The 22,208-nt window shown below is 39.1% G+C and overlaps 1 protein-coding gene across 1 annotated transcript in view; it reads right to left on the bottom strand.

Annotated features, from left to right (window-relative positions):
• The window catches only part of LOC110373752 (uncharacterized), a 108,088-nt gene that overhangs the window by 32,800 nt on the left and 53,080 nt on the right, over nt 1-22,208 (bottom strand). Inside the window, exons 4-24 of the mRNA XM_064041889.1 lie at nt 16,249-16,410; nt 15,441-15,621; nt 14,941-15,032; nt 14,324-14,473; nt 13,608-13,741; nt 12,048-12,148; nt 11,804-11,821; nt 11,361-11,445; nt 10,653-10,769; nt 9,972-10,089; nt 9,258-9,353; nt 8,554-8,670; nt 7,998-8,081; nt 7,189-7,290; nt 5,951-6,108; nt 5,353-5,491; nt 4,469-4,593; nt 3,520-3,659; nt 2,869-3,013; nt 2,206-2,280; nt 39-755 (exon numbers count right to left, since the gene is read on the bottom strand). Of these exons, the coding sequence (XP_063897959.1) occupies nt 39-755; nt 2,206-2,280; nt 2,869-3,013; nt 3,520-3,659; nt 4,469-4,593; nt 5,353-5,491; nt 5,951-6,108; nt 7,189-7,290; nt 7,998-8,081; nt 8,554-8,670; nt 9,258-9,353; nt 9,972-10,089; nt 10,653-10,769; nt 11,361-11,445; nt 11,804-11,821; nt 12,048-12,148; nt 13,608-13,741; nt 14,324-14,473; nt 14,941-15,032; nt 15,441-15,621; nt 16,249-16,410 (3,056 nt within the window). The remainder of the gene's footprint in view (nt 1-38; nt 756-2,205; nt 2,281-2,868; nt 3,014-3,519; nt 3,660-4,468; nt 4,594-5,352; nt 5,492-5,950; nt 6,109-7,188; nt 7,291-7,997; nt 8,082-8,553; nt 8,671-9,257; nt 9,354-9,971; nt 10,090-10,652; nt 10,770-11,360; nt 11,446-11,803; nt 11,822-12,047; nt 12,149-13,607; nt 13,742-14,323; nt 14,474-14,940; nt 15,033-15,440; nt 15,622-16,248; nt 16,411-22,208) is intronic.

Consider the following 22,208-nt stretch of genomic DNA (forward strand, 5'->3'; position numbering starts at 1 on the left):
TTATCCGAAAGTTAGTACATTTAGTTTGTATCACGTACCGATGTCACAGCCTCCTTGCCTAGCGGGTGTACCGATATCGACAAAGCCCCATCCTTGCCCACATTAAACGTCCCTTTATTAATTTTCTTTATCATTATATCCGACAAAATATCATCATCTTCACTCAGGTCAATGACCTCTTTTAATACAGACTTAGGACTGTCTTTTTCTTTAGGCATCAACATTAAGTTTTGAGACATGAATTCATTTTTCGCATCTAAATATTTCTGCTCTATGGATTTCGGGTCGTCGGATTTCTTGTCCCCTTGCAATTTCGACCAATCACAGCCGTTTATGAATTCTGTTATTCTAGAGTAGGACTCGATTAGTTTTTCTAGATTATTCTCTTTATCTGGCGCTTTCAAGCGCTTTTCAGCTGACTTTATTAACGTAAAATCGTATTTCTCTTTGCGTTTAGGGAGATCAAAAGCCGCTTTTTCAGCGAAGTCTTTCATTTTATCTAAAGCGTTGTATTCTTCTATTTCTTCCTTCCACCCTGATTGGTCGAATTTTATTGTTTTTATGGGGGAGTTTTGTGTGTCTTTCGGGCCGCTGACCGGTATTAGAGAGAGACTGATCGGAGGCATAATGCGTTCCTTATTGGTCTTAGTGGCTGGTCCCATGACTATGTCGGGCGTTTTCCACTCGTCGATACCGGTTTTCGGTAGAGTAGGGAGGGGCTCAATCGTCAACTGCGTTCTATTCTTGTTGATATGCTGTTTCGAAGTATTGCCTCGTTATTATATAATTTTTCGCATTTTTCTTGTCTTTATTATCAATTTGGATTATGACAACATTGTCAAGGTCCCTTTGGCGGTTCGGTTTTGTGTTATTAATATACTCTTTACCCAGACAGACAGATTTTTACATAAATATTATAGAGAAGTATATAAGTATGTATATACCATATCTAATGCTAAACACACAGCTCAGCTACCAACTAAAAGCTAAGAATTCCAACGCTTTCTACTAGAAAAGCAAAAAGTAACCAATTTTTTATGAACGTTGGCAACCCCAAAAGGCCCTTTTTGCTTTTGAATATAGAACAAAATCTACAGTACGAATGGTGAGCCAATGTTGCCAAGCATCAAATTGATAATAAAAAATAAAACAAACACAAGCACATGGGTTTAAAACATAGACAACAAAACTAGAGACAAATATATTATAGTTCCCATATTATCACAACTATATAAGAAATACATATTTAGATATTATTTACAAAGGGGGTTAAAAATGTACAACTATAATTTAACACTTTTGTACAAATAACTACACCCTTGTATATTATAATACAAGTATATTTATTAGGTTTATAAATATGTGAAAATTTAATAAAAACAATACATTTTAATCTACAAGTATCCACATAACATTTATACTTACACAAATATAACTTACGCAAAAAAATCTTGTTCTATTCTTTATGAGAAAATATTTTACAGAAATCATCATGCACAATAATATGAGAACTATATATAAAAACACAAATAAGAACGAAATAAATATATCCCACTGATCTAAACATTGAACTAAGAAAACCCATATCTTTTGCCTAAAAGGTAATAAAAGTCACATTAAAGTTGTCACCGTATGGTTGTGAATATCGTTGGTTTGTAATCGGCCTAGCCATATTGTAAATTATCGACATTTTGTTAAATGTATATATCATCATACTAGCGGGCTAGCCTAGTCGCAGCGGGGGTATGCATAAGCTTTCCTTATGAATAATTCTATGTATTGGTGAAAACTGTACGAAAATCCTTGAAGTAGTTTTTAAGTCAGACAGATCTGGATATGATTGCTAATTTAAGATAGTTTATAGTACAGACAAATTCCTTAAAAAAAAATGTACATGAAGTGCTCTCTACGTAATATAGAAAGAGTTAAGAAAATAAATAGACCTATGTAGTCACCTGCTTCGGGTAAGATTTTTTTAATTTTTTTATGAATATTTTTACGTAATATTTTTTTTTATTTGGATAAAAGAGATCATGTTCCTTAAAATGTTGATAAGTTGTGCAATTATTTGACCTACTTCAAAAAAATATTTTTTTTTCTCTATTTTCGACCAATATATATTTATTAAATAACGATATTCACAATAATACGGCAACAATCAGTAACATATATTACTACCTTCTAACACAATAGGGTTGTAGTTACCTCTAACAGCTGTTGACTTCGCGCTTCTTTCTCGCGTTTAGCGAGTTCAGCCTTTTCAGATCTGTCTAGACGACTCTGTGGGGAAAAGATGGGTTTTAAGTAGGTTAGGTTAATAGTGTTGCTAAGGTACCTTTTTGTGGAGATGAGATGGGAAAATAACGAGTGTTTTTTTTGCATAACAAAATGACTATCGGAGATTTCATAATGCGTCAAAATGAGAGTGTTAGAGGTCGAGGAACATTACTAGCTCCGCTTTCATACGTCTTCTTAGGAACCAGTTACCAGCTCGTTTTTTTTACCCAAATCACTATTAATTCAAGGCCAATCTTTGACGGATGTCTTAAGGAATTCAAAGTTTGTTTTTGTAACTGATAGTTTTGATCACGCCTACCAAACGTTACTCGACTCACAACAAGTCGCCTGACCTACATGTCTTATGGCAATCTCCGTGAATCCACTTAAATGTGATGCAATCGACCTCTTATTAACAGTGCCCTATACATCATGTCGCACTGAAATGTCGGTCCTGCTCCTGTGGTGTCGGATTGCCATCCCATTGGAATGGTGAGTGCACCTTTGTCTGTGCAAATGCTTGTGCACTATAATATATCCTGCGCAGCTGACTGATCTCCGTATATGAGGCTAGGGACACAGTATACGTACATGGCCATGATCGCGTCCGCGGTGCGAAGCATCTCGTCTCGCATCCCGTGCGGCCTGCTGCAAGCGCGCCAGCTCCATGCGTCTGTCTAGCGGCGGCGGCGTCGGCCGGCCCCCTGCACCCGCTAGGAGACGGGCTTCTTCTAACCTGAGCGAGTAATAACGACATTAACTATCATCATAAAAAAATATGTGGAAACCGGTTGTAATGGTATGAGCATGTGATGCGGAGGAATCAGAATCATGATGCGAGGTTTTTCTCTATAAGAAACTACTATTAGGATCGGCAACTAAATTGTGCACACATGTAAATAGTGTGCCTTTATAAGCAGAACAATATTTGAATAAACCGTTCATACAACTAGCTATAGGACCAGAGTTGAGTAGCCACGCAGCCAATTTTGAGCCAAGTAAGACTAGAACCTATTCGATAGCCTAGCAGCCTTCAGGAACCACCTAGGGGAATTTGATTGGCGGTAGCCACGCAGTCCCTTACATCCCTCCACTTAGGGTTACCTTAACGTTTTTGCATAAATTTTGTACAATGTAACTTAATATAAGACAAGTTATCAATAAACTATCTTCTAGTACAACGGGGCTTAATTTTAAATCCAGAAACCCTACAAGACTGATTTACAAGATTCTAAAAATTACCTCTTATTAATCTCATTCTCGTTATAAACGAGTGGTTCTCCCACATCGCTGGCGGGCTGTATGTATTCGCCGAGGACCGTCCGCGCGGAAAAGCTGAAGTTATCCGTCGATAGCGGCGGACTGGGGTTTGATTCTAGGAACTGGAATACAGACAAAAATAAGTTAAAACATGTAAGAAAACGTCGACACAAAAAATATTGAAATGGTCGCAGATTTATCCATCATCAATTTAAACATACAAACATGTACCTCTACATAAAGCTTAACGTAAGCCTTTTTCAGAGGTCAAAAAATACATATGATATCGTGAACAGCGATAGAAAATGCGGCTGTTTTAATTGAAGAAAGAATGCAACTTATTTCCAAACAATGACCGTGGGCCAACAGGGTGTTCCTCGACGTACTGATAAATAAGAGTAGGTATTTAAAAAAAACTCCGTCGTTTCGAAGTCTAAAAGTTGGCAAACGACCCATTCCCTTATTTCATTTGATCAATACTTCGAGGGACATCCGGCACATATTTTTGCCAGCGGTTTCACCCGTCTCACATAGCGGACTTTCTAGGATAGGACTTTCTCTAAATGAAAAAAAAAATAAGAATACTCACATTCTGTATATCATGCAGTGAGCGCATGGTGACGCCCGCATGCGGGTCGGGCGGCGAGTACGTCACGTCGCCCTTAATGCTTATATATAACAACTATTAACAATATTTACTCACATTCTGTATATCATGCAGTGAGCGCATGGTGACGCCCGCATGCGGGTCGGGCGGCGAGTACGTCACGTCGCCCTTAATGCTTATATATAACAACTATTAACAATATTTACTCACATTCTGTATATCATGCAGTGAGCGCATGGTGACGCCCGCATGCGGGTCGGGCGGCGAGTACGTCACGTCGCCCTTAATGCTTATATATAACAACTATTAACAATATTTACTCACATTCTGTATATCATGCAGTGAGCGCATGGTGACGCCCGCATGCGGGTCGGGCGGCGAGTACGTCACGTCGCCCTTAATGCTGCAGTTCCGGGATAGGCCTTTGATTACTGTTACGCGTTTCCAACCTGAGGGAATCAAAATATAGAATTACATAGAGAAATTGCTAAAGAATTATACAAAATATTATCTTAGGTCCAGTATTCAACAAAGCGGAGCGGAAAGGAGAAGTTTTTAAACAACCAATTAAACTCCTCTCAGAATACTACTGACTGAATGGCGACGAAATGATGCCGGCCATACAAGCTACGGTCTACCGGAGAGGTCCACCTGTGCAGGTATGCAGGTAGACCGGAGTGTGTGGGAATAGACCTGTACAGATTTTTGAATCTGCGCAGGCGACCTATGTGTGAAGGAATAGGTCGCCTGCGCAGACCGTAGCGTGTATGGCCCGCATTAGAATAATGAAATTCTCCGCTCTGCTCCGGTGAAGTCTGGGCTTAATACTATTTCTTCCATAACATTTCTTTATGGCAACCACATGGCACAACTAAAAAAGACGAAGTGGATTGTATTGAAAAAGCCCATATTCTCATAACTGATGTCTATACACATGGGTCCAAGTTCAGACGCTGTCTGGCTGTGGATGGGTGACTATCTTGTCAAGAGGATTTCCTCCATGTTTTTAAAGGTACAGTCAACTTTAGGTCAGTGGTAACAGTTTTATATTAAAATCGTACTTATTACTATTGAGTTAAGGTGCATGCCAGTTACCACTGATGTGCAGTCTACATAGGACACTCCGAGTCCGTGCTCGCCGTCTCGCCGAGTAGCGCTTTAGTTAACAATACTAGTAGGATAGGCTGTAGCCCAGGGTATAGACTGACCTAGTGCTAGAGGCAGCCGCAGCTGCGCGTCGTTGGGGCGGCGACTGGTGTCGCTGGCGTCGGAGTCTGACGGACAGCTGTCCGACGGACACTCCGAGTCCGTGCTCGCCGTCTCGCCGAGTAACGCTTTTAGTTTCTCCTGGGAAAGAAGAGAAATTAGGTAAAATATACTTTAATGTCAAGAATATCTGATCCCAACTCCAACAGACTTGAATCTTATGTCATCAAAAGTCATCATCTCCCTATTAGATAGAACATTACGGCAGCTTACTCCAAATAAATATATGATGTTCAGGTTTTAAGTCACTTTCACAAAGCAGCCCAAAAGAAGAGGACGATTGATACATACATAAGCAGTGCATCGGAGAGCACGTTAATGTCGGCCCTGCACCTGATCTCTCTCCGGTGGTGTCGGATTGCCGTCCCATCGGGCTCAGAGAGTGAAGGAATAGTGAGTGCACCTGTGTCTGTGCAAATGCTTGTGCACTAGAGGTATAATGTGTCCTGCGCAGCTGACCAATCTCCTTAACGCGAAATGCCACCCCTAAATTGATCTACCCTTCATTATTATTATTATAAAAACCTTTTCAAAACTCACCAGATCAGTCTCAGCTAACAGCTGATGTGCGAGCGCGGGTCTGAGGCCTAGGGCTCTGCTCTGTGCCAGTAGAGAAGCTACGGTGTTCTTCTTGGGTTTGCTGACGCCGCGGCCCAGGTTGCGGGGCCGGCCTTCTCGACCCGCCCAGCCTGCTACCGCTGTTGTGATATTGAGAAGATTATTTTATTAGTTTAAGAAAATAAATGATTACTTATTTACAATACATTTTAAATCTATTCTATGTAAAATTAAAAATATACGCACATATCAGATTTTTTAATGTAAATGTAGGCTGGGTTTTAAGAAAATGTATATTTCGAAATTTAGTAACAAGAATGGGTCTATTATGTGGTATTTTAGCGGTAAAAAGAGGTTGTATATGACACCTGTAAAAGTGTTTTACCTTTTTAATATTGCATTCACCTTTTTTGCAATTAAAATCATATGTGGTGATTTTTACAAGCTTGTAACTTGGAATAATAAAAAAAAACAAACATAACAGTTGTAAAACACAAACATGTTATAGTTAGTTATTTTTGCATCAATACAAAGTGTATGTTAGTGACAATTAAATTAAAAACAAAATGGATATAAATACAAAATCTAGCACTATTCAATAGAGGACAGTGAATGTCATATTTTGTATCGATGCAAAATTATCGCATGCACATATTATTATAATAAACAATACCATTATTCTTTCTTGTTTTTGGAATATTTTGAAGAGATCTTTATGCTGTAATAAATAGTTTAGGTAGAGTCTTTTTTGTGTTAATGAAAAAGGTAAAAAGTTGGCCAGATTGGTATGAACATTACTTAGTTTGGTTTACTTTCCAGGCTAGGCTACTTTACACATACGGAGTAAAAGTAGGCTACCTTCCTCGATAAATGGGATATCTAAAGAATTTTGCAATTGAACTCGTTGTACCCGAGATTAGCGCTTTCAAACTAATAATAAAAAAGTCTTCAGCTTGTAATATTAATTACTTTACATAGAAGAATGTTTCATGGTAGTAGTGGCTTTAATCTTTACAGCCAATATTTTAGAAGCGACTCGCCTGAACCGCTAATCTTAACATAGATTGTTTTGCATAGAAAAAAAAATCGCAATGCCTGTATTCCTGCATATGAAATCAGCTAATTTGTCTGTCAAAATCAAGTCCACACCACACTATTCTTTATAAATTTCAACCAGCATAAGGACCCCTCCCCAACATCCTACTTCTCACACAACATACATTCACTGTCCTCGCTGCCGGAGGACTTGGGGCGCGGCGCGTCGGGCACGGCGGCCAGCTCGGGCGCCACGCGCCGGGGCTTCGCGCCCGGCTTGCGGCGGGCTAGTGGCGGGAGGCGAAATGTGTTCAATGTGGTGATTGTTACAACCCGTGCCGACAAAGAATGGGATTAGAAATCGCGACAGCTGTATTCAACTCTCGCTCATGTGCTATAGTGTATGAGCGAGAGGTAAATGCAGCTGTCGCGATTTCTAATCCCATTCTTTATCGGCACGGGTTGTATGTGTTGTTTGGTTTGTAATTTTTTATATAAATCAAGGCGCATAATGAACACCTTAATAAAAAAAATATAAGTAGGTAAAGAATGTCCGTCTTACCACAAAAACTTTTAAACGTCAGTTTAAGACTTGACTAAAAAAATGTCAGATTATGACGTTGACATATGGTTCATTTTGCAGCCACAATTTTTTTAGACAAGTGTAAAACAGATGTTTAAGTTTTTGTGGTAAGGCCATGTACCTATGTCTACCTGTCGCGCTTTCACGAAAAAAGTTGTTAAAAGTAACCTCTGTCCTCAGGACCTCAGGCTTGACTATCTATCTGTTATCTATATACTACATTTAAATAAGATGCAGGAATTTTGGCGTGAAAGCGCTACAGACCAATTTACTTTGGCATTCATAATATGAGAAAAGATTAAACATGACGCAAAACAATTTATTCATTTTCCCATTTTATAGGTAAGCGCTTAAAATCTCTCGTGTAGGTATGTTTATACATTAAAACATATTAAGGGTATAGGTACTTACATATCCTGTCATGGCTGGAGGAGGCGTTGAGCGAACTGCTGAGCGACGTCAGTCGGGACAGAGCGTCCGATGCTTGCGAACTTGCTGCAATACAAATATTTAAGGTTAGCCATCGCCATAATAGAACACTATTTCATGATTATCGTAGCTCGCCCGAATTTTTTAATTAACCTCCTGTATATCGCTTATTATCATTCAATAGAAAATCAACGGTGTCTTGCGTTTACCTATCTCCGTTCCGACATATCTACAATGGGTTAAAGGAAGATGGTTCCTGAGCTATCGGCGGCCAGTCAAGAAATTAGTAACAAATGATGGCTAATAGGAATAACTTTTACATATTACTGTATCAGAATTGTATGAGCTAATCCACTCAATTATACAGGTTTTGGTGTTGACTTTATTCAGAGCTTTTAAAAGCCTTTGAACCCTGTCACTTTTTGTCTTCGTAAGAGAGGAAGCTCTACGCTCCTCTAGGCTATCAACGACTATCAGTATCTAGTGAAACTGGCCAATTATATTTCTCAATTGTAAATTAATGATAAATACTACTTACCAGGCGTAGGTTTTAACGATAGATTCAGGGGTGCATCGTCATCCATTGACGAGGACTTGACACCGAGGTCTAGAGGAGAATCCTCTCCCATCTTAGTGCTCAAGTTTAGGCCTGCATCTGCAAATTATAGGGTGATTAATGTATGTAGGAGGTTTGTAGGTGGTGGTGTTAGTAGCTATGGGGGATGGTTAGTGGTTTTGGTGTGTTATTTAGGTAGAAGGGGAAGAGATATATGTATCTAGTGGAAAACGAAAATGTGATGTTTAGTTTGAAGCGCGAAGTTTTTGACCAATGCTCAGTAAGTTAAGCTTGGTTGTTTAAGGGTGAGTTGCTACGCCATTACCATACCATAATACTATTGAACTATAATGAATACCGATCCATAACCAGCCATGAAAATCCCTTTGGTCCAATCGGTGGTTTGGCGGGTGGACATTAGTCCAGTTATCGTTATAGTTGAATGGTAGTTAAATAGTGCGTTTTCAGTAGAAATCAATAAAAAGAAAAAGGAAATCAGTTAGCGAAAGGGACTGTTGTTTTTACTGTTGGTTAGTTAAAATACAAAAATGTATAACTATCCCACACCATCTAAAAACAAGTTCACCTAGATACTGTTAGTATCATAACCTCACCAAATAACCTCAAAACACATACTACAAAGATAATAAAGCAGTATATTAGTAAAGTGCGTTGGTTAAACATACAATAATCACCTGTGGATCCGGCGAGCTGACGTTCTAGTGCGGCCAGCGACACGCCGCTCTGACTCGCTATCGTTTGTAGTAGCTCGCGGGATATACCTGGGATAGACAGATACAATTGTATTTAAGTTGTACATATGTGTTTAGGTACTGGGTGTGGTGAGAAAAATGTGACAGAGTAAAACAGGAGTAACACATTCATATTCTGTCAGAGTGTCACAGTCAAACTGCTTTTACAGTTTTGTGGGACATTGTAATTAGTTCTTAAGTTTACTCTGTATCTTTCTAATAAAGAAAATAAATAAATATAACTGTCTATAGCCTTCCATTATTACACCCGTGAGAGTCTCATCTGTACAAATATTATAAAAAGTTTTTTTTTAACTATTCGACCAATTGACCAATAAAATGCTCCTTGAGTTGGACAGGCTATTTATTCAGGAAACTACTACTACTTTATCCAAGTGCACGGAGTATTCCCTGAAATTGGATGAAACCGCTGGCAGAAGCTAGTCTACACTAATAAAATAAGGAGGAAACATATTTTCGCTAAACCCTAAAGCCTCCGAAACTATTGGACTGATTTGAAAACTTATTTCACTGTTGGAAAGCTACACTCTTCCCAAGTAACATAAGCTATATTTTATCCCGATACCGGCAGTAGTTCCCACGGGACGCGGGTGAAACAGAAATCAGCTAGTAGAATATGACACATACCTGCATAATCGGAGAGGTTAGGCGGCGGCGTGCCGGACATGGAGTTGTGTCCGGCGCGGTCCGGCTTGTTCGGTAGTCGGATCACTTCCACTGACGACCGCGAGTTGCCGTACTCGTCCTGTAGGTATAATATGGTATAGGTAAGTTTAAAAAAAAATCTTAACTTCCAAAAAAGTCCAAGTGCACAGAAAACATAAGCGTTCTTTAAAGTAACTGTTTACGTTGAAACTAGAACGTGAAAATTCATAGTAAAAAGTTGTTTTTCGAAATCTGAGGTTTATTTTGTCTGTGAAACTAGACATAAAAAAAATATGTATGTGTTTGCGATTACTCCGTTATCACATTATTCTTCAGAGCGGGGGCTCTTTGCAAATAGTAAGCGTATAACGTCAATGATTTTCAAAATGAAAATTAACGGGTTTCTTCCCCTTAAGGCTGCCTGCTCAAGTCAGACTTTACGTAGGGACACTAATCAGCCCGTTTTGTTCTGACAAGGATCGTCTAACCTATTTTTTTGTAGGAGGTGTGTTGCACTGTTGCTATCAGTGTTTCAGTTTTCTCCCACAAAAAAATCATCTACCGATTATCGAACGTAAACAGGCAATCTAACAGTTGGTCCATATATCACCAATACCTATATAACCAATAACTCTATATCTATATAGAAATGTATATACGTACAAGTTTAGGTCGCTTGCTGGGCAGCGGCGCGGCGCGGTCGGCGGGATGCACGGACACGTGCGGCGGGTCCAGCGAGATCGTCTTCTTGCGCCCGCGGGTCTGCGTGCCCGAGCCAGACTGGGGGAAGAAAGAGAAGGTTAATTATATCATGTATTATAAATATCATGTAGATGTAGACCATATAATATTTGTAGAAGATTAATTAGTGTTTAAATATACATAAGGGAACATATGTATGAACGGATAGAATAGATAATCATGTGTTCTGGACAAACTTTATGGCTATATCTTGTGACAAAGGGTTGCCATTTCATTATAATTGATTAAAACCGGTTAACAATTAAATTATTATACTTTGATATTAAGATTGTTTTAGTTTAGAACACATTCAAAATTAATGAAACCAAACATTACATCTAACACCGCTTTCACACTAGACGATATCTGTCGCATAACACCTTCGGGCGACAAAAAATCTATGACAAGGTTTTAAACGTCAACTTTAGCATAGGTTGTTTTAAACAACGCGTAGCGATCCGAGCGTTGTCGCCAGTGTAAAAACGTTGTTTTAAAAAGAATTTAGATGGTTTTAGACTTTGCTCGAATGGGCTCTAAGACATTTTAAAAATAAAAAAAATCTATTATTCTTCATATAAATCGAATTATTCTAATATTAGTATTCAAAACTGCACGTACATGAGCTTTTACCTTAGGCCCGGCCAGCGAGGAGGTGTACTTGATGATCTCGGTGTCGGGCGGGAGTCGAACCCCGCCTAGCACTGACGACGGATCACTGTAACGGAAAATGTGACTTATTGTTACAAGTATATGGTGGAAATTGGTTTAATATGATGGGATAATGCTGCAAGATATATTTGGGAAACATAATGCTTTAGAAATTTCATGAGTTTCGATGTAGTTTTGACAAAATAGCCAAAAAGATTTTTTTGTTGTTACTCTATCAAAATTATTAGGTTCACTCCAGTCCACATTGTTAGGTTAACTGGATCAGTCCAGCCAGTAGCAGGCAGTATTCATTATAAAATGATCGTATGATGATCAGTTGAGATATTCATTAAAAAATAAAAAGTCCAACTATTCTTGTTACAGTGTATCAACTAATCAAAAATGATATTAATATGATATCTTACCCTCCTTCTAAAGCAGCACTGATAGAAGAGAAACATTACATTAGTCAATTGTATTTATTCAGGAACTAATTACAAGAATAATCAAAACGTTATTTTTTATCTAAAACATTAGATATGGGTAATGCCTTAAAGTAAGGGATGTCTTATTTCCGAAAATTCTTACAATAGAACCGTTTCTCTAAAAAACTTTTTAATGCGAATAATTTGTATATGTTTTAACAACTAATGAATAATGCTAGCTTACCTGAGTATAGTATGCGGCAGGCCGGTGAGGGAGTCGATGCCGGCGTGACGCCCGTCCTTATCCGCGCCGGGCATACCGAACGGGTACAGAGGGGACATGTTCTGAAAGACAAATATATAACATTAGCACTAAACACGACATGTTCTCAAAGTAAATATTAATAATAGGGGTTAAAGTATGAAATTGCCGATTTGTACTGAAAACCTAAATTGTATTTTTTTTTAATTTTTAACAAACTTATTTAATCAAAATAGTTGCCATTATTATCTATACATTGCGGTCATCTAATAAGAAGGTCATTTATGCCTTTACGATAGAACTCTGAGGATCTAGACTGCACAAACAGTGTGAAAGAATTTTGTTCTGCCTCCTGGGAAGAAACTTCTTGTGACGTAGATAATTGTCCAAATCACAAAAAAAAATGGTCGTCCGTTAGAGCAAGGTCTGGCGAATATGGAGGAAGACGAATAGTTTCCAACTGCAGTTCCTGAAGAGTTAAAACGGTTTATTTTGCTGTATGAGGCCTCGCGTTGTCATGGAGCAATAGCGGTGAAGGTCGATTCATGAGTCGTGGCTGTTTTACTGCTAATTTTTTCAACATTATTCGGTGTTCGGCTGGGTATCTGGGTAGTTTGACTAGGATCGGCGTTCACCGTCTCTCTTAATTTCTCGTTAATCACCTGTCAGGCGGTCTTTCTCATGGCTCGTTCTTCAAGTCGAAGTTTCCACCACGAAAGCGTTTAATCCAAAATCGCACGGCGCGTTCTTTAGCAGACACCTCTTCAAATGCAGCATTGATATTGCGGGCTGTTTCTGCCGTTCAATCCCGCGTCGGAACTCATATTCAAAAATTACTCAAATTTTCGCAGTATCCATCTTTCTTGTTTAAGTTGAATAACAAAAACAATTGAACATCGATAATCAAATGTTTCACATTTTTTTAAAAGAAAAACATCACAGAAACCACGTGAAAAAAGTTCCATTCGAAAACCTCAAACCATGAAGACTCTATGGCAATTCAAAAACCTACTAGAATAAAACGGCAATTTCATACTTTAACCCCTAATATATAGTTTATATAGGATTAGTAGGTACTAAAGCACCAATAGCATTTTCAAGGATTATTGGAGAGTGTTTGACCGCGAGGTCGCGCAGTACGCTTATAAGTCCGTTTGAACTAAGATTTTTTAAAGTATTTGCGTTAAGATTCGTCGCAGGGAATGTGGTGGAATGAGTAATGGATGGAATGTCTAGTCATTAAAACCTATCAATATTTCTTCTGGATACCTTTGAACTTTTCCGAATAATAACGCAGCCGCGTCAGATTTTGGAGCTTTATTAAGCCTATTTTAGTAACATTTCTTTTATCTTCACAGTCGCGGTTTCTGAACAGCGACTTGCACCATCCTCCACGCTGCCATAAACCGGTTTGACTAGAAGGCGACTTCAACATAGGTATTTGGGAAAAGCCTACTTTGACTAGCGCCATGTTTCGAGCCAGTTGCAACAAAGTTAGAGACCTGAAAAGTGACCCTACTATAGTTGAGGGAAATGACATACCTTCCCCTTAGCGGCGGCAGCGACAGCAGCATGATAGGCGCCGTGTGCTGCCGCCTGCGCCAGCATGAGGTCGCCTCGCAGTAACGCCAGCTCGCGCTCCTTGCCTTTACACGATGATGATGATGATGGCTTTTCTGGAAGGCAGATATGTTTTATGTTAGAACTGGTAAGTGTTGGAGGGGGTAAATAATGGCTGGTTGGATTTGGGAGCGGTTTTATAGGAGGTGAACGTAAGAGTAAGGTCCGAGTCACATCGGAATGGTAGCGGCCGGCAGCGACGCGGCCACCACTTTCAGTCCGACCGCGGCGCCGTGAGCGGCCGCGCGTCGGTGCTGGCAGCCGCTGCCATCCGGTGTAACTCGGACCTTAAGTTTGCTAGACAGGCGTAGGCTCAGCCGGTATGTCGCGACAGCCGGTCGTCAGGTCTTTTTGCTACCGGCCATCATTTTCCAACAGACTAACCATACCATATAACTATACCAGGGCCTCGGTAACTCGCGCGAACAATCCCGCAGCCCCGTCAAGAATTACTGTATGCCTCCGTTTAACTTAATACTGGAGGTCAAGGCACTTCGGAACAGCAAACTTAATATTATTTTTAACACCATAACATATGGGTTAAGGCCAGGAGGATGATGAAGATCTAACAGTCTTTTAACGAAACTTTGGACCGGAAGACATGAAGACAGAAAAACAAGAACCATTAACCAACTCACTGGAAGGTTGTGGGGCAGCCGACGGCTTACTGCTGGGCTTGCTCTGATGAGGAGCAGACACCAGGCTGTTCAGTGACGCCAGGCTCGAGAGCGACTGCGAGTGCTGCATGCCTGAGGGGGAGGAAGTCTTCGGGAGGCCGTATGATGATCCTGTGAGAACGTGGTTGATAATTAGGGGGTGATAAGTGTTGACGTGTTGCAAGGTTGGTGGGTCAGCCTTTTCACATAGGCGGGTTTTTCGCGGTTCGAACTTCATTTTCGGATAGGCAGTTGTCCATTTTTTACGCTGTGATGTGAAAAGGCTGTTAAGGTAAAAAGCAAGCGATAAATAATTATTTGTTAGTACAGAAGAACAGTAAAACAAAGTTAAATTGAAAACTCTCACACTCCTCATGTTATTTTCCTATATCAATTCAGACAGCCATCCTGACGTCAGAATGGCTGTCACCTTTAGATGCTGAATATCTTCAAAACCACGAGGGTAGCAATTAGGTAGCAACTTATGATAGCTGGTAGCAATTAGGTAGCAACTCTCTATACATATTTCGCATGAATCGGTGAAGAGTGACAGCGATTCTAACGTTAAGAAGCTTTGCTATATGCCAATAGATACGTGCCCCACTCACTCATGTTCTGAGAGTTGGAGCTGCTGGTGGAAGGACTCTTGTCTTTAGTGGACGCGCTTGATGATGTACTGCTTCTGCCTGACCTGGAAGACGAGAGGTTTTAGTTAATGTCTTGAAGAAGCAAGGTTAGAAAAGAAGCCTTAGACTGCTAGTAAGTTAGAAGCTAAGCCCTATGGCTTAGCTTTAGGGGTACTAAGCTCACTAAGAGCCATAAAGTTACAAAAGTTATTGTAAGAACTTTGGTTTTATTTACTAATCCGTTGAAAAAGAATGTTCGATACAATTACGGTGTTATTTCAAGATGCCAGATGCTCTAATGCTACTGTCCTCATGTAACACATTCTGGTAGGTATAATGTATCTGCGCAGTTTTGTAAAATATTAAAATTGCTTGATAAATGACGTGGGTTGCTCTTTAACAACAGACTTGCTTTTAATACCAAAACCAGAGCAACTGAACTAAAATCAAATGAAACAGTTCTCTCTCCTCACCTCTCATTTCGACTAGACAATTTCCCAGGTTTCTGCGGCTGCTTCAAGCCCCCGCTGCCCGACAGTGCCGACAGTGCAGCATAAGGGTCAGCCAACGGCGGGAAGTTGAGCCCTGAAGCCTGTAGCCTGGCTAGGTAGTCCTGTGCCGCTAGGTGTGATGCCATCGACCACCATGCTGCACCTGTGAAGGATTAGGGCTGTCTGTAGTTCTAGATAGATTAGCGGCCGTTTTCAGTATTCTATCTATGTATTGCTTACTAAAGTTATGGATAATGGCTTATGTCAGTAGATACCTAGATAGAGTATTGGATATGGCCGTAAGGAGTTAAGGACTTGTTAAGGAGATGGTGGTTGACATTGACGTTGATTGCGACAATCTTTCATTAATACCTAGTCATGAACTGAATCTACCTAGAAGGCTGCATTTATCAGAGAGTGCTGCTAGTCCAAAAGTACTTGAGATTTTGCCAATCAAACCAGGTGTGCAAAGTTCACAAGATTGAAAAGTGAAATGAATATAGAGGCTATCTGAAGCTCCTTCACAAAAACCCCAAAAGTTAACTTTGTCACACTCCTGAATTCTTCTTCTTCAATTTAAGAGCCCAGCTCTTGTCGGTGCAGCTCCTTCCATTTACGCCTATCTAGCGCCAACTCCTGAACTTCCTTATACGTCACAACATTCACCTTCTCTTTAATTTGCTTTTTGTAACTGTACCTTGGACGACCCTTTCCATTCTTTCCTTCAACTTTCCCTTCTACGATGTTTTTTATAAAATCGTCGTGACCAGAACCTTATTTAGTGACTTACTGGCAGCGGGGTGCAAGCCAAGCGAGGCGGCCTGGTTGGCGGCCACCCCCAGCGTGGTGGGGGGCGGGTAGCGGGACCCGAAGCCGAAGAGAGCGGCCTGCGCCTGGGCTTGGGCCGCCGCCGCCGCCCCACCACCGGCTGAGCCGTCGCGGCCCCAGTATGCTGGAAGAAGAGATTTTAGAATGAGTATAATAGATACAAGATGTCTATACTAATATTGTAAAGTTGTATAATTAGTTTGTTTACTTGTAAGGGGTAATCGCAGGAACTAGTGCACAGTCTGATGGAAAAAAATATTTATATTTTGTGTTTAAATAGCTCATTTAACGAGAAAGGCTATAGGCTACTTTTTATTCAAGTAGCGTGAAGTAGTTCCCACTGGGTGTCGAAGAAACCGCTGGGTGGGAGAAGATACTTAGCACATTTAGGAATGTTTTCTCTTTAGAGGTAAGCAGCAGGACTCTTGTAAGTCTTTGAAGGAAGACAGTCGTACACTGCTAAGTACAAATAGCTCCGTCTGTTTGTACTTCATAGTAAAACGGATGTTTGGATATTTGACTTGAAGATGGAAAGACTGCGGAGCGCAAATCCAATGAATATATGTAAGGGTGATTAGCTCAGAAGTTTTTACTCAGACAGTGATATGAACCAGATTTTTTAAAACACAGTGTAAGGTAAAATAGGTACATATGAGCGGTAATAACAAAAACAAGCACAGCTTTACCAGTCTACATTATACACACAATACTATATAGTACACATCAATGCCATGATATATGAATCACGGGGCACGGACATTATAAAGTCGCGATTACACGATCACTAACAAAAATTATTCAGTGATGTTAGATTTTCCGAAGGTTATTAATAGCTTGCAATATCATATCATAATCGTTTTTTTTTTAATAAAAAAAAACTTTAAAGGACATCCATCTACGGTAATAAATAATATCATCATCATCCGAGCCTTTTCCCAACCATGTTGGGGTCGGCTTCCAGTCCAGTGCTTTACAAGAAGCGACTGCCTATCTGACCTCCTCAACCCAGTTACCCGGGCAAGCCGATACCCCTTGGTTAGACTGGTGTCAGACTTACTGGCTTCTGACTACCCGTAACGACTGCCAAGGACGGTAATAAATAATATGTCGGGGGAAAATAAGTAGACTCAGCTACAATGGAAGGAAATGCTCCAATAGGACTATAAGTTTTTTCTAGTGCTGCTACATACAAGCATAACCATACACCCCGTTTTTTGGCGGGTGACCCATTTTCAAGCCAGTCAAAAGCGTCCCAAAATTCCACCTTTTCTTCGAGATGGGAAAAGGAAGAACAAACAGTTCGCGAGTCATAGGTTTTTTTTTGGTCGTTATCTTCCTCTGTATGCAGTCATGTCCATGTCCAAACCCTTCCTTACAATAAGATCCTTTATTCAAATCATTTGGATACTGGTGCCACCAAATTAAAACCGGATACACATGTAAAACCACGGGAACCAGCACTGGTTATAGGTACTCAACTTGTTAGAAGGTAACTTTTGTCATTCCTCCGAGCCTTTTTCCCAACTGGGAAAAAATGTTGGGTTTCGGCTTCCAGTCTAACCGGATGTAGCTGAGTACCAGTGCTTTACAAGGAGCGACTGCCCTATCTGACCCCCTCAACCCAGTTACCCGGGCAACCCAATACCTTGGTTACCCCTTGGTTAGACTGGTGTCAGCCTTACTGGCTTCTCACTACCCGTAACGACTGCCAAGGATGTTCAATGACACCCGGGACCTACAGTTTAACGTGCCACCCGAAACACAGTCATTAGTGTCTAAGATATGCCTACGTTCTAAGATTCGAAGTCCTTATGTCAAAAACTAAATAAGCAAAACGAATTGTAATTTTGTATAGGAACCTACGCCTGATGTGAACACATCCTACGATCCACATCAGTAATGGCCGACTAATGGCACAGAAGATTACTTATTAATAGACCATTGATGTGTAATATTTTCAGCATATTATTCACAGTCATCTGTATTGATATAGCGAAGATTCATGACTAATCAGAAAATCTTAATAGCTATGCTTTTAGCCTTAAAATTGTTTTAACCTAGTATTTTAGATATGTAATTTAGGTGACCACAAATTTGTCTGCTATAAATCAAAAACTGGCAAGCTACTTAGCTTATATCTATGGGCAAATATAGGCTGAAAATAAAGGTATTTGATATATAATATGTAAATATGTTTCTAAGTTTATCTAGATCCGATTAAAGATAAACAAAAAAAAAAACAAGTTAACATGGACTCATAAGATACCCAAAAAGTGAATAAGTCAACATTCGCGCCTTCTTTAAAAAACTATACCTATATAAAATAAAACTATATTATGCAAAGAACAACACCTGTGATTACTTAAGAAGTTTGTTATTAACAGGTTCCGCTACTTATGCGATTTTAATCACAGCCATTGTAATTATTTATAGAAGGAAGTACGAAATTGCAGTTATTGTTTACAAAAATGTAAATTACAGTTACTGGGTTGTAGTCGTGAGCAATGGAAATATTGTTATTTAATATACCCTAGAATTCAATTCAATTCACTTCAAAAAGCATTAAAGTACAAATACTTGTTAATTTAGTACAAACTAGCTTCTACCCGCTGCTTCGCCCGCGTAGTGTTCGGATTAAAAACTATCCTACGTTCTTTCTCAAGGTCAGCTCTATGTCTGCACCAAATTTTATTAAAATCAGTTCAGTGGTTTAGACGTGAAAGTGTAACAGACAGAGAGACAGAGTTACTTTCGCATTTATAAAATTTTGTACACAGATAGACAATAATCTGAGAAAGGGCATAGGCTATTTTTAAACCGTGTGCGAGAAGTAAAAATTCCCTCGAGATGCAGGTGGAATCGTAGGCAACAGCTAGTTCTGCGAATATTGTAATTTACAACTAAACTGACTGCTCATTCATCAATTTTGTCATAAAGTAAGGTAAAACATTTTTGTTATTTATAGTACACTTATTAGTAGCCATAAACCATTGATACTGTCTTACTTGGTACGTTTTATTGTATAAATGCTGCAATTTATTTGTGCGTTTTAGAGTTCCGTATGTAAAGGGGTGCAACAAAACATTATGACCTAGTGATACCGTATACATATACAAAAAATGAAAACGTATGTATTTGTTAAGTGTGTTCCGAACGTTAGTCAGATGTCCCATCAGAGAAAATAATGGATCTTGGTGTGAACTCTTAGTCAAATAGATGGTGAGAAGGAAGCTTACCCAACTCTGATGGAATAGCCTAGGATATATTCATCGACATTAACATATTTTAGCAGCTTCAATTTTAGACTTGTTTTTTTTTTATATATTTGGACAGGCTTTTATACAAAACTGTATCATTAAAATCCAAATAAGTGAGTCAATGAGTTACAATTTCAATCCCCGAGTAACAAAATAATAAAAACCGTTTTATCGCTGCGGAACCCATAGTACAAGAGTGCGTCTCGCACTTACCACTTTTTTGACCAATTACAAGAGACCCGGCGAAGTGTGTCGGTATCAATTAAACCCATGTATAGAATACACAAACTATAATTGAAATGTAGTAAAATATTACTCTTAGCTCTCATAAACACCTCTATGACATAGGTTTTAAGATTCAACATTGTATATCAAAAGAACACCTGTCAACAGTATGTTTTATAACCATATGAGTAGGCATTTGTTTTTTTTTTGTAGACTTGTCAAGCTCTTTATATGTATGTACTTCTGGGCAAATGTGGCTATGGGAATAGAGTTCTTATTAAGGTCTATCTATATTCTTTATTGTTTATTCTCCAATTGTCAAGAAGATCGAACACTTATTTTTATTCTGAAACTCGATCTAAAATTATAAAGCTGAAGAATTTATTTATAACTTTATAATAATAAAGCAAGTATGTACGGAAGAAGAATATAGGCTACATTTATCCGAGTGCGCGAACTTGATATTTTTGCCATTTTATAGGTAATAGGTACGGAACCATACGTGCGCGAGTTCGAATCGCACTACGTCGTCTTTGCCTTCCTAAAGTCACTCTACAGTGAATTTTTCAAATACATCATATTTCTAAATAAATCTCCTTAAACCAATTTTCTGCTTACCATCAACAAAAATCAGTCGTGACAACAATACAAAAGTTAAAACCTAGTTCAAACACTAACAGTGACTCACTTAACCACGGCAGTTCTTATGGTGTTTTAAACTGCAATAGTGCATGAGAAACGACAGTTAAACCACAGTTATAGTAACTAAGTATAACACAAACGGGTTCCGCACACATTTTTACAACTAAACAATGTTTTTCTCACATTCTTTCATGGAAGTTTTATAAGGAATTCTGTTTTGTTTCGTGATATTTTTTCGTTTGTATGTTTATGTGTTTTGAGCTTGTGGCTCTAAGTTATAGCCGTCGGGCCGCCGCCGCGCCGGTCGATCGATCATAAGGTTAAGCAAGGGTTGGAGTGGTCGGTCCATTGACGATTGACCATCGTATCATGAAAATTTCCTCCGTGTTTCGGAAAAGTCGTCAAATTTGTGGGTCCTGGCTGTCATTTGACTTGTTAGGAGTAGTTAGAAGCCAGACAATATGATAACTAGTCTTGCAGAGGCTATCTGGCCTCCGAGAAACTGTATAGACGGAGCCTATTTATAAGACACTGGTTAGGCGGGACCCCTACCTCCCCTACCTTATCGTATATGTAATTGGTAAAAGACTAAGCAAACGATCGCCTATTACTAAGAACACTAAGTTTAAATGACACTAAAACATCAAACTTCACACCAACCAGATCCATCAACCTTAAAATCACCACAATCCTTAACAAGAAGTCAAACCACTACAAACTTAACAAAACCATTAAAACAAACGATAATCATCTTTATTGTTACAACAATAAGAGTTAAGGAGTCAGCAATGTTATGTTTGCTCGAGAAGCGCTGGGTGCGGGGTCGGTGACCTCAGTTTGCGTATATGGTTTTGTATCACGCGAATGCAGGGCTGTCACATTGATAATTGAGCTAGATAACTGATTCACACGTTTGTATAATATATTATTGAAGACTAGGTTGTTCCCGTGGCTTTATATGTACAGCTAAGAATATTATACATATAAACCTCAATAACTTTGGTCAATGAACTGAACACTGTAAAACATATCCCACCCAAAACAAAAATGTGAAAGACTGCCAAGTTCGATAATATGGGAATGCTTCGCCTATAAAAGAAGTGAGATCTGAATAAGTACCAAGTTCCATGCACATACCTCAGTTAAAAATAGTTACTTTTTAATGATGTTACTTGGCAAGTTTTCACACACCTACTAAACGCAATGAATCAAGTATTTAATTTTCTATTAAAACTTGCCAAGTAACATTATTAAAAAGTAACTATTTTTAACTGAGGTATGTGCATGGAACTTGGTACTTATTCAGATCTCACTTCTTTTATAGGCGAAGCATTCCCATATTATCGAACTTGGCAGTCTTTCACATTTTTGTTTTGGGTGGGATTTCATTTATTTTTGTAAGGTTGTTCATTTAATTTTTTTCTTATGATTAAGTTAGTTAAGGAAATGTCTCATTTATACTATCTTTTAGATTTTTTAATATGCACTATGCTTCTTACAAAGAAATGATCTAGAATAACTAAATGGACTAGAATTACTAACTGACTGACATGACATGTTATCATATATTATGTTCGTGGATCAAAGTTACACATTCGTTATTTTCGAAAGTGCCTCACACTTGGCCGTTTTCAGATTTTTACTTTACTTTGACTAAATACAAACCTTTGTAACGAATTTCAGATCGGTACGACCATTCGAAGACATATAAATATAGATAAATTTAGTTAGTTTTAGTTCCTTAGGGATATAAATTTACACCTTCATTATTTTGAAACCGACTCACACTTGGCCATTT

Source organism: Helicoverpa armigera, chromosome 27 (assembly GCF_030705265.1).
Source record: "Helicoverpa armigera isolate CAAS_96S chromosome 27, ASM3070526v1, whole genome shotgun sequence".
NCBI lineage: Eukaryota > Metazoa > Arthropoda > Insecta > Lepidoptera > Noctuidae > Helicoverpa > Helicoverpa armigera.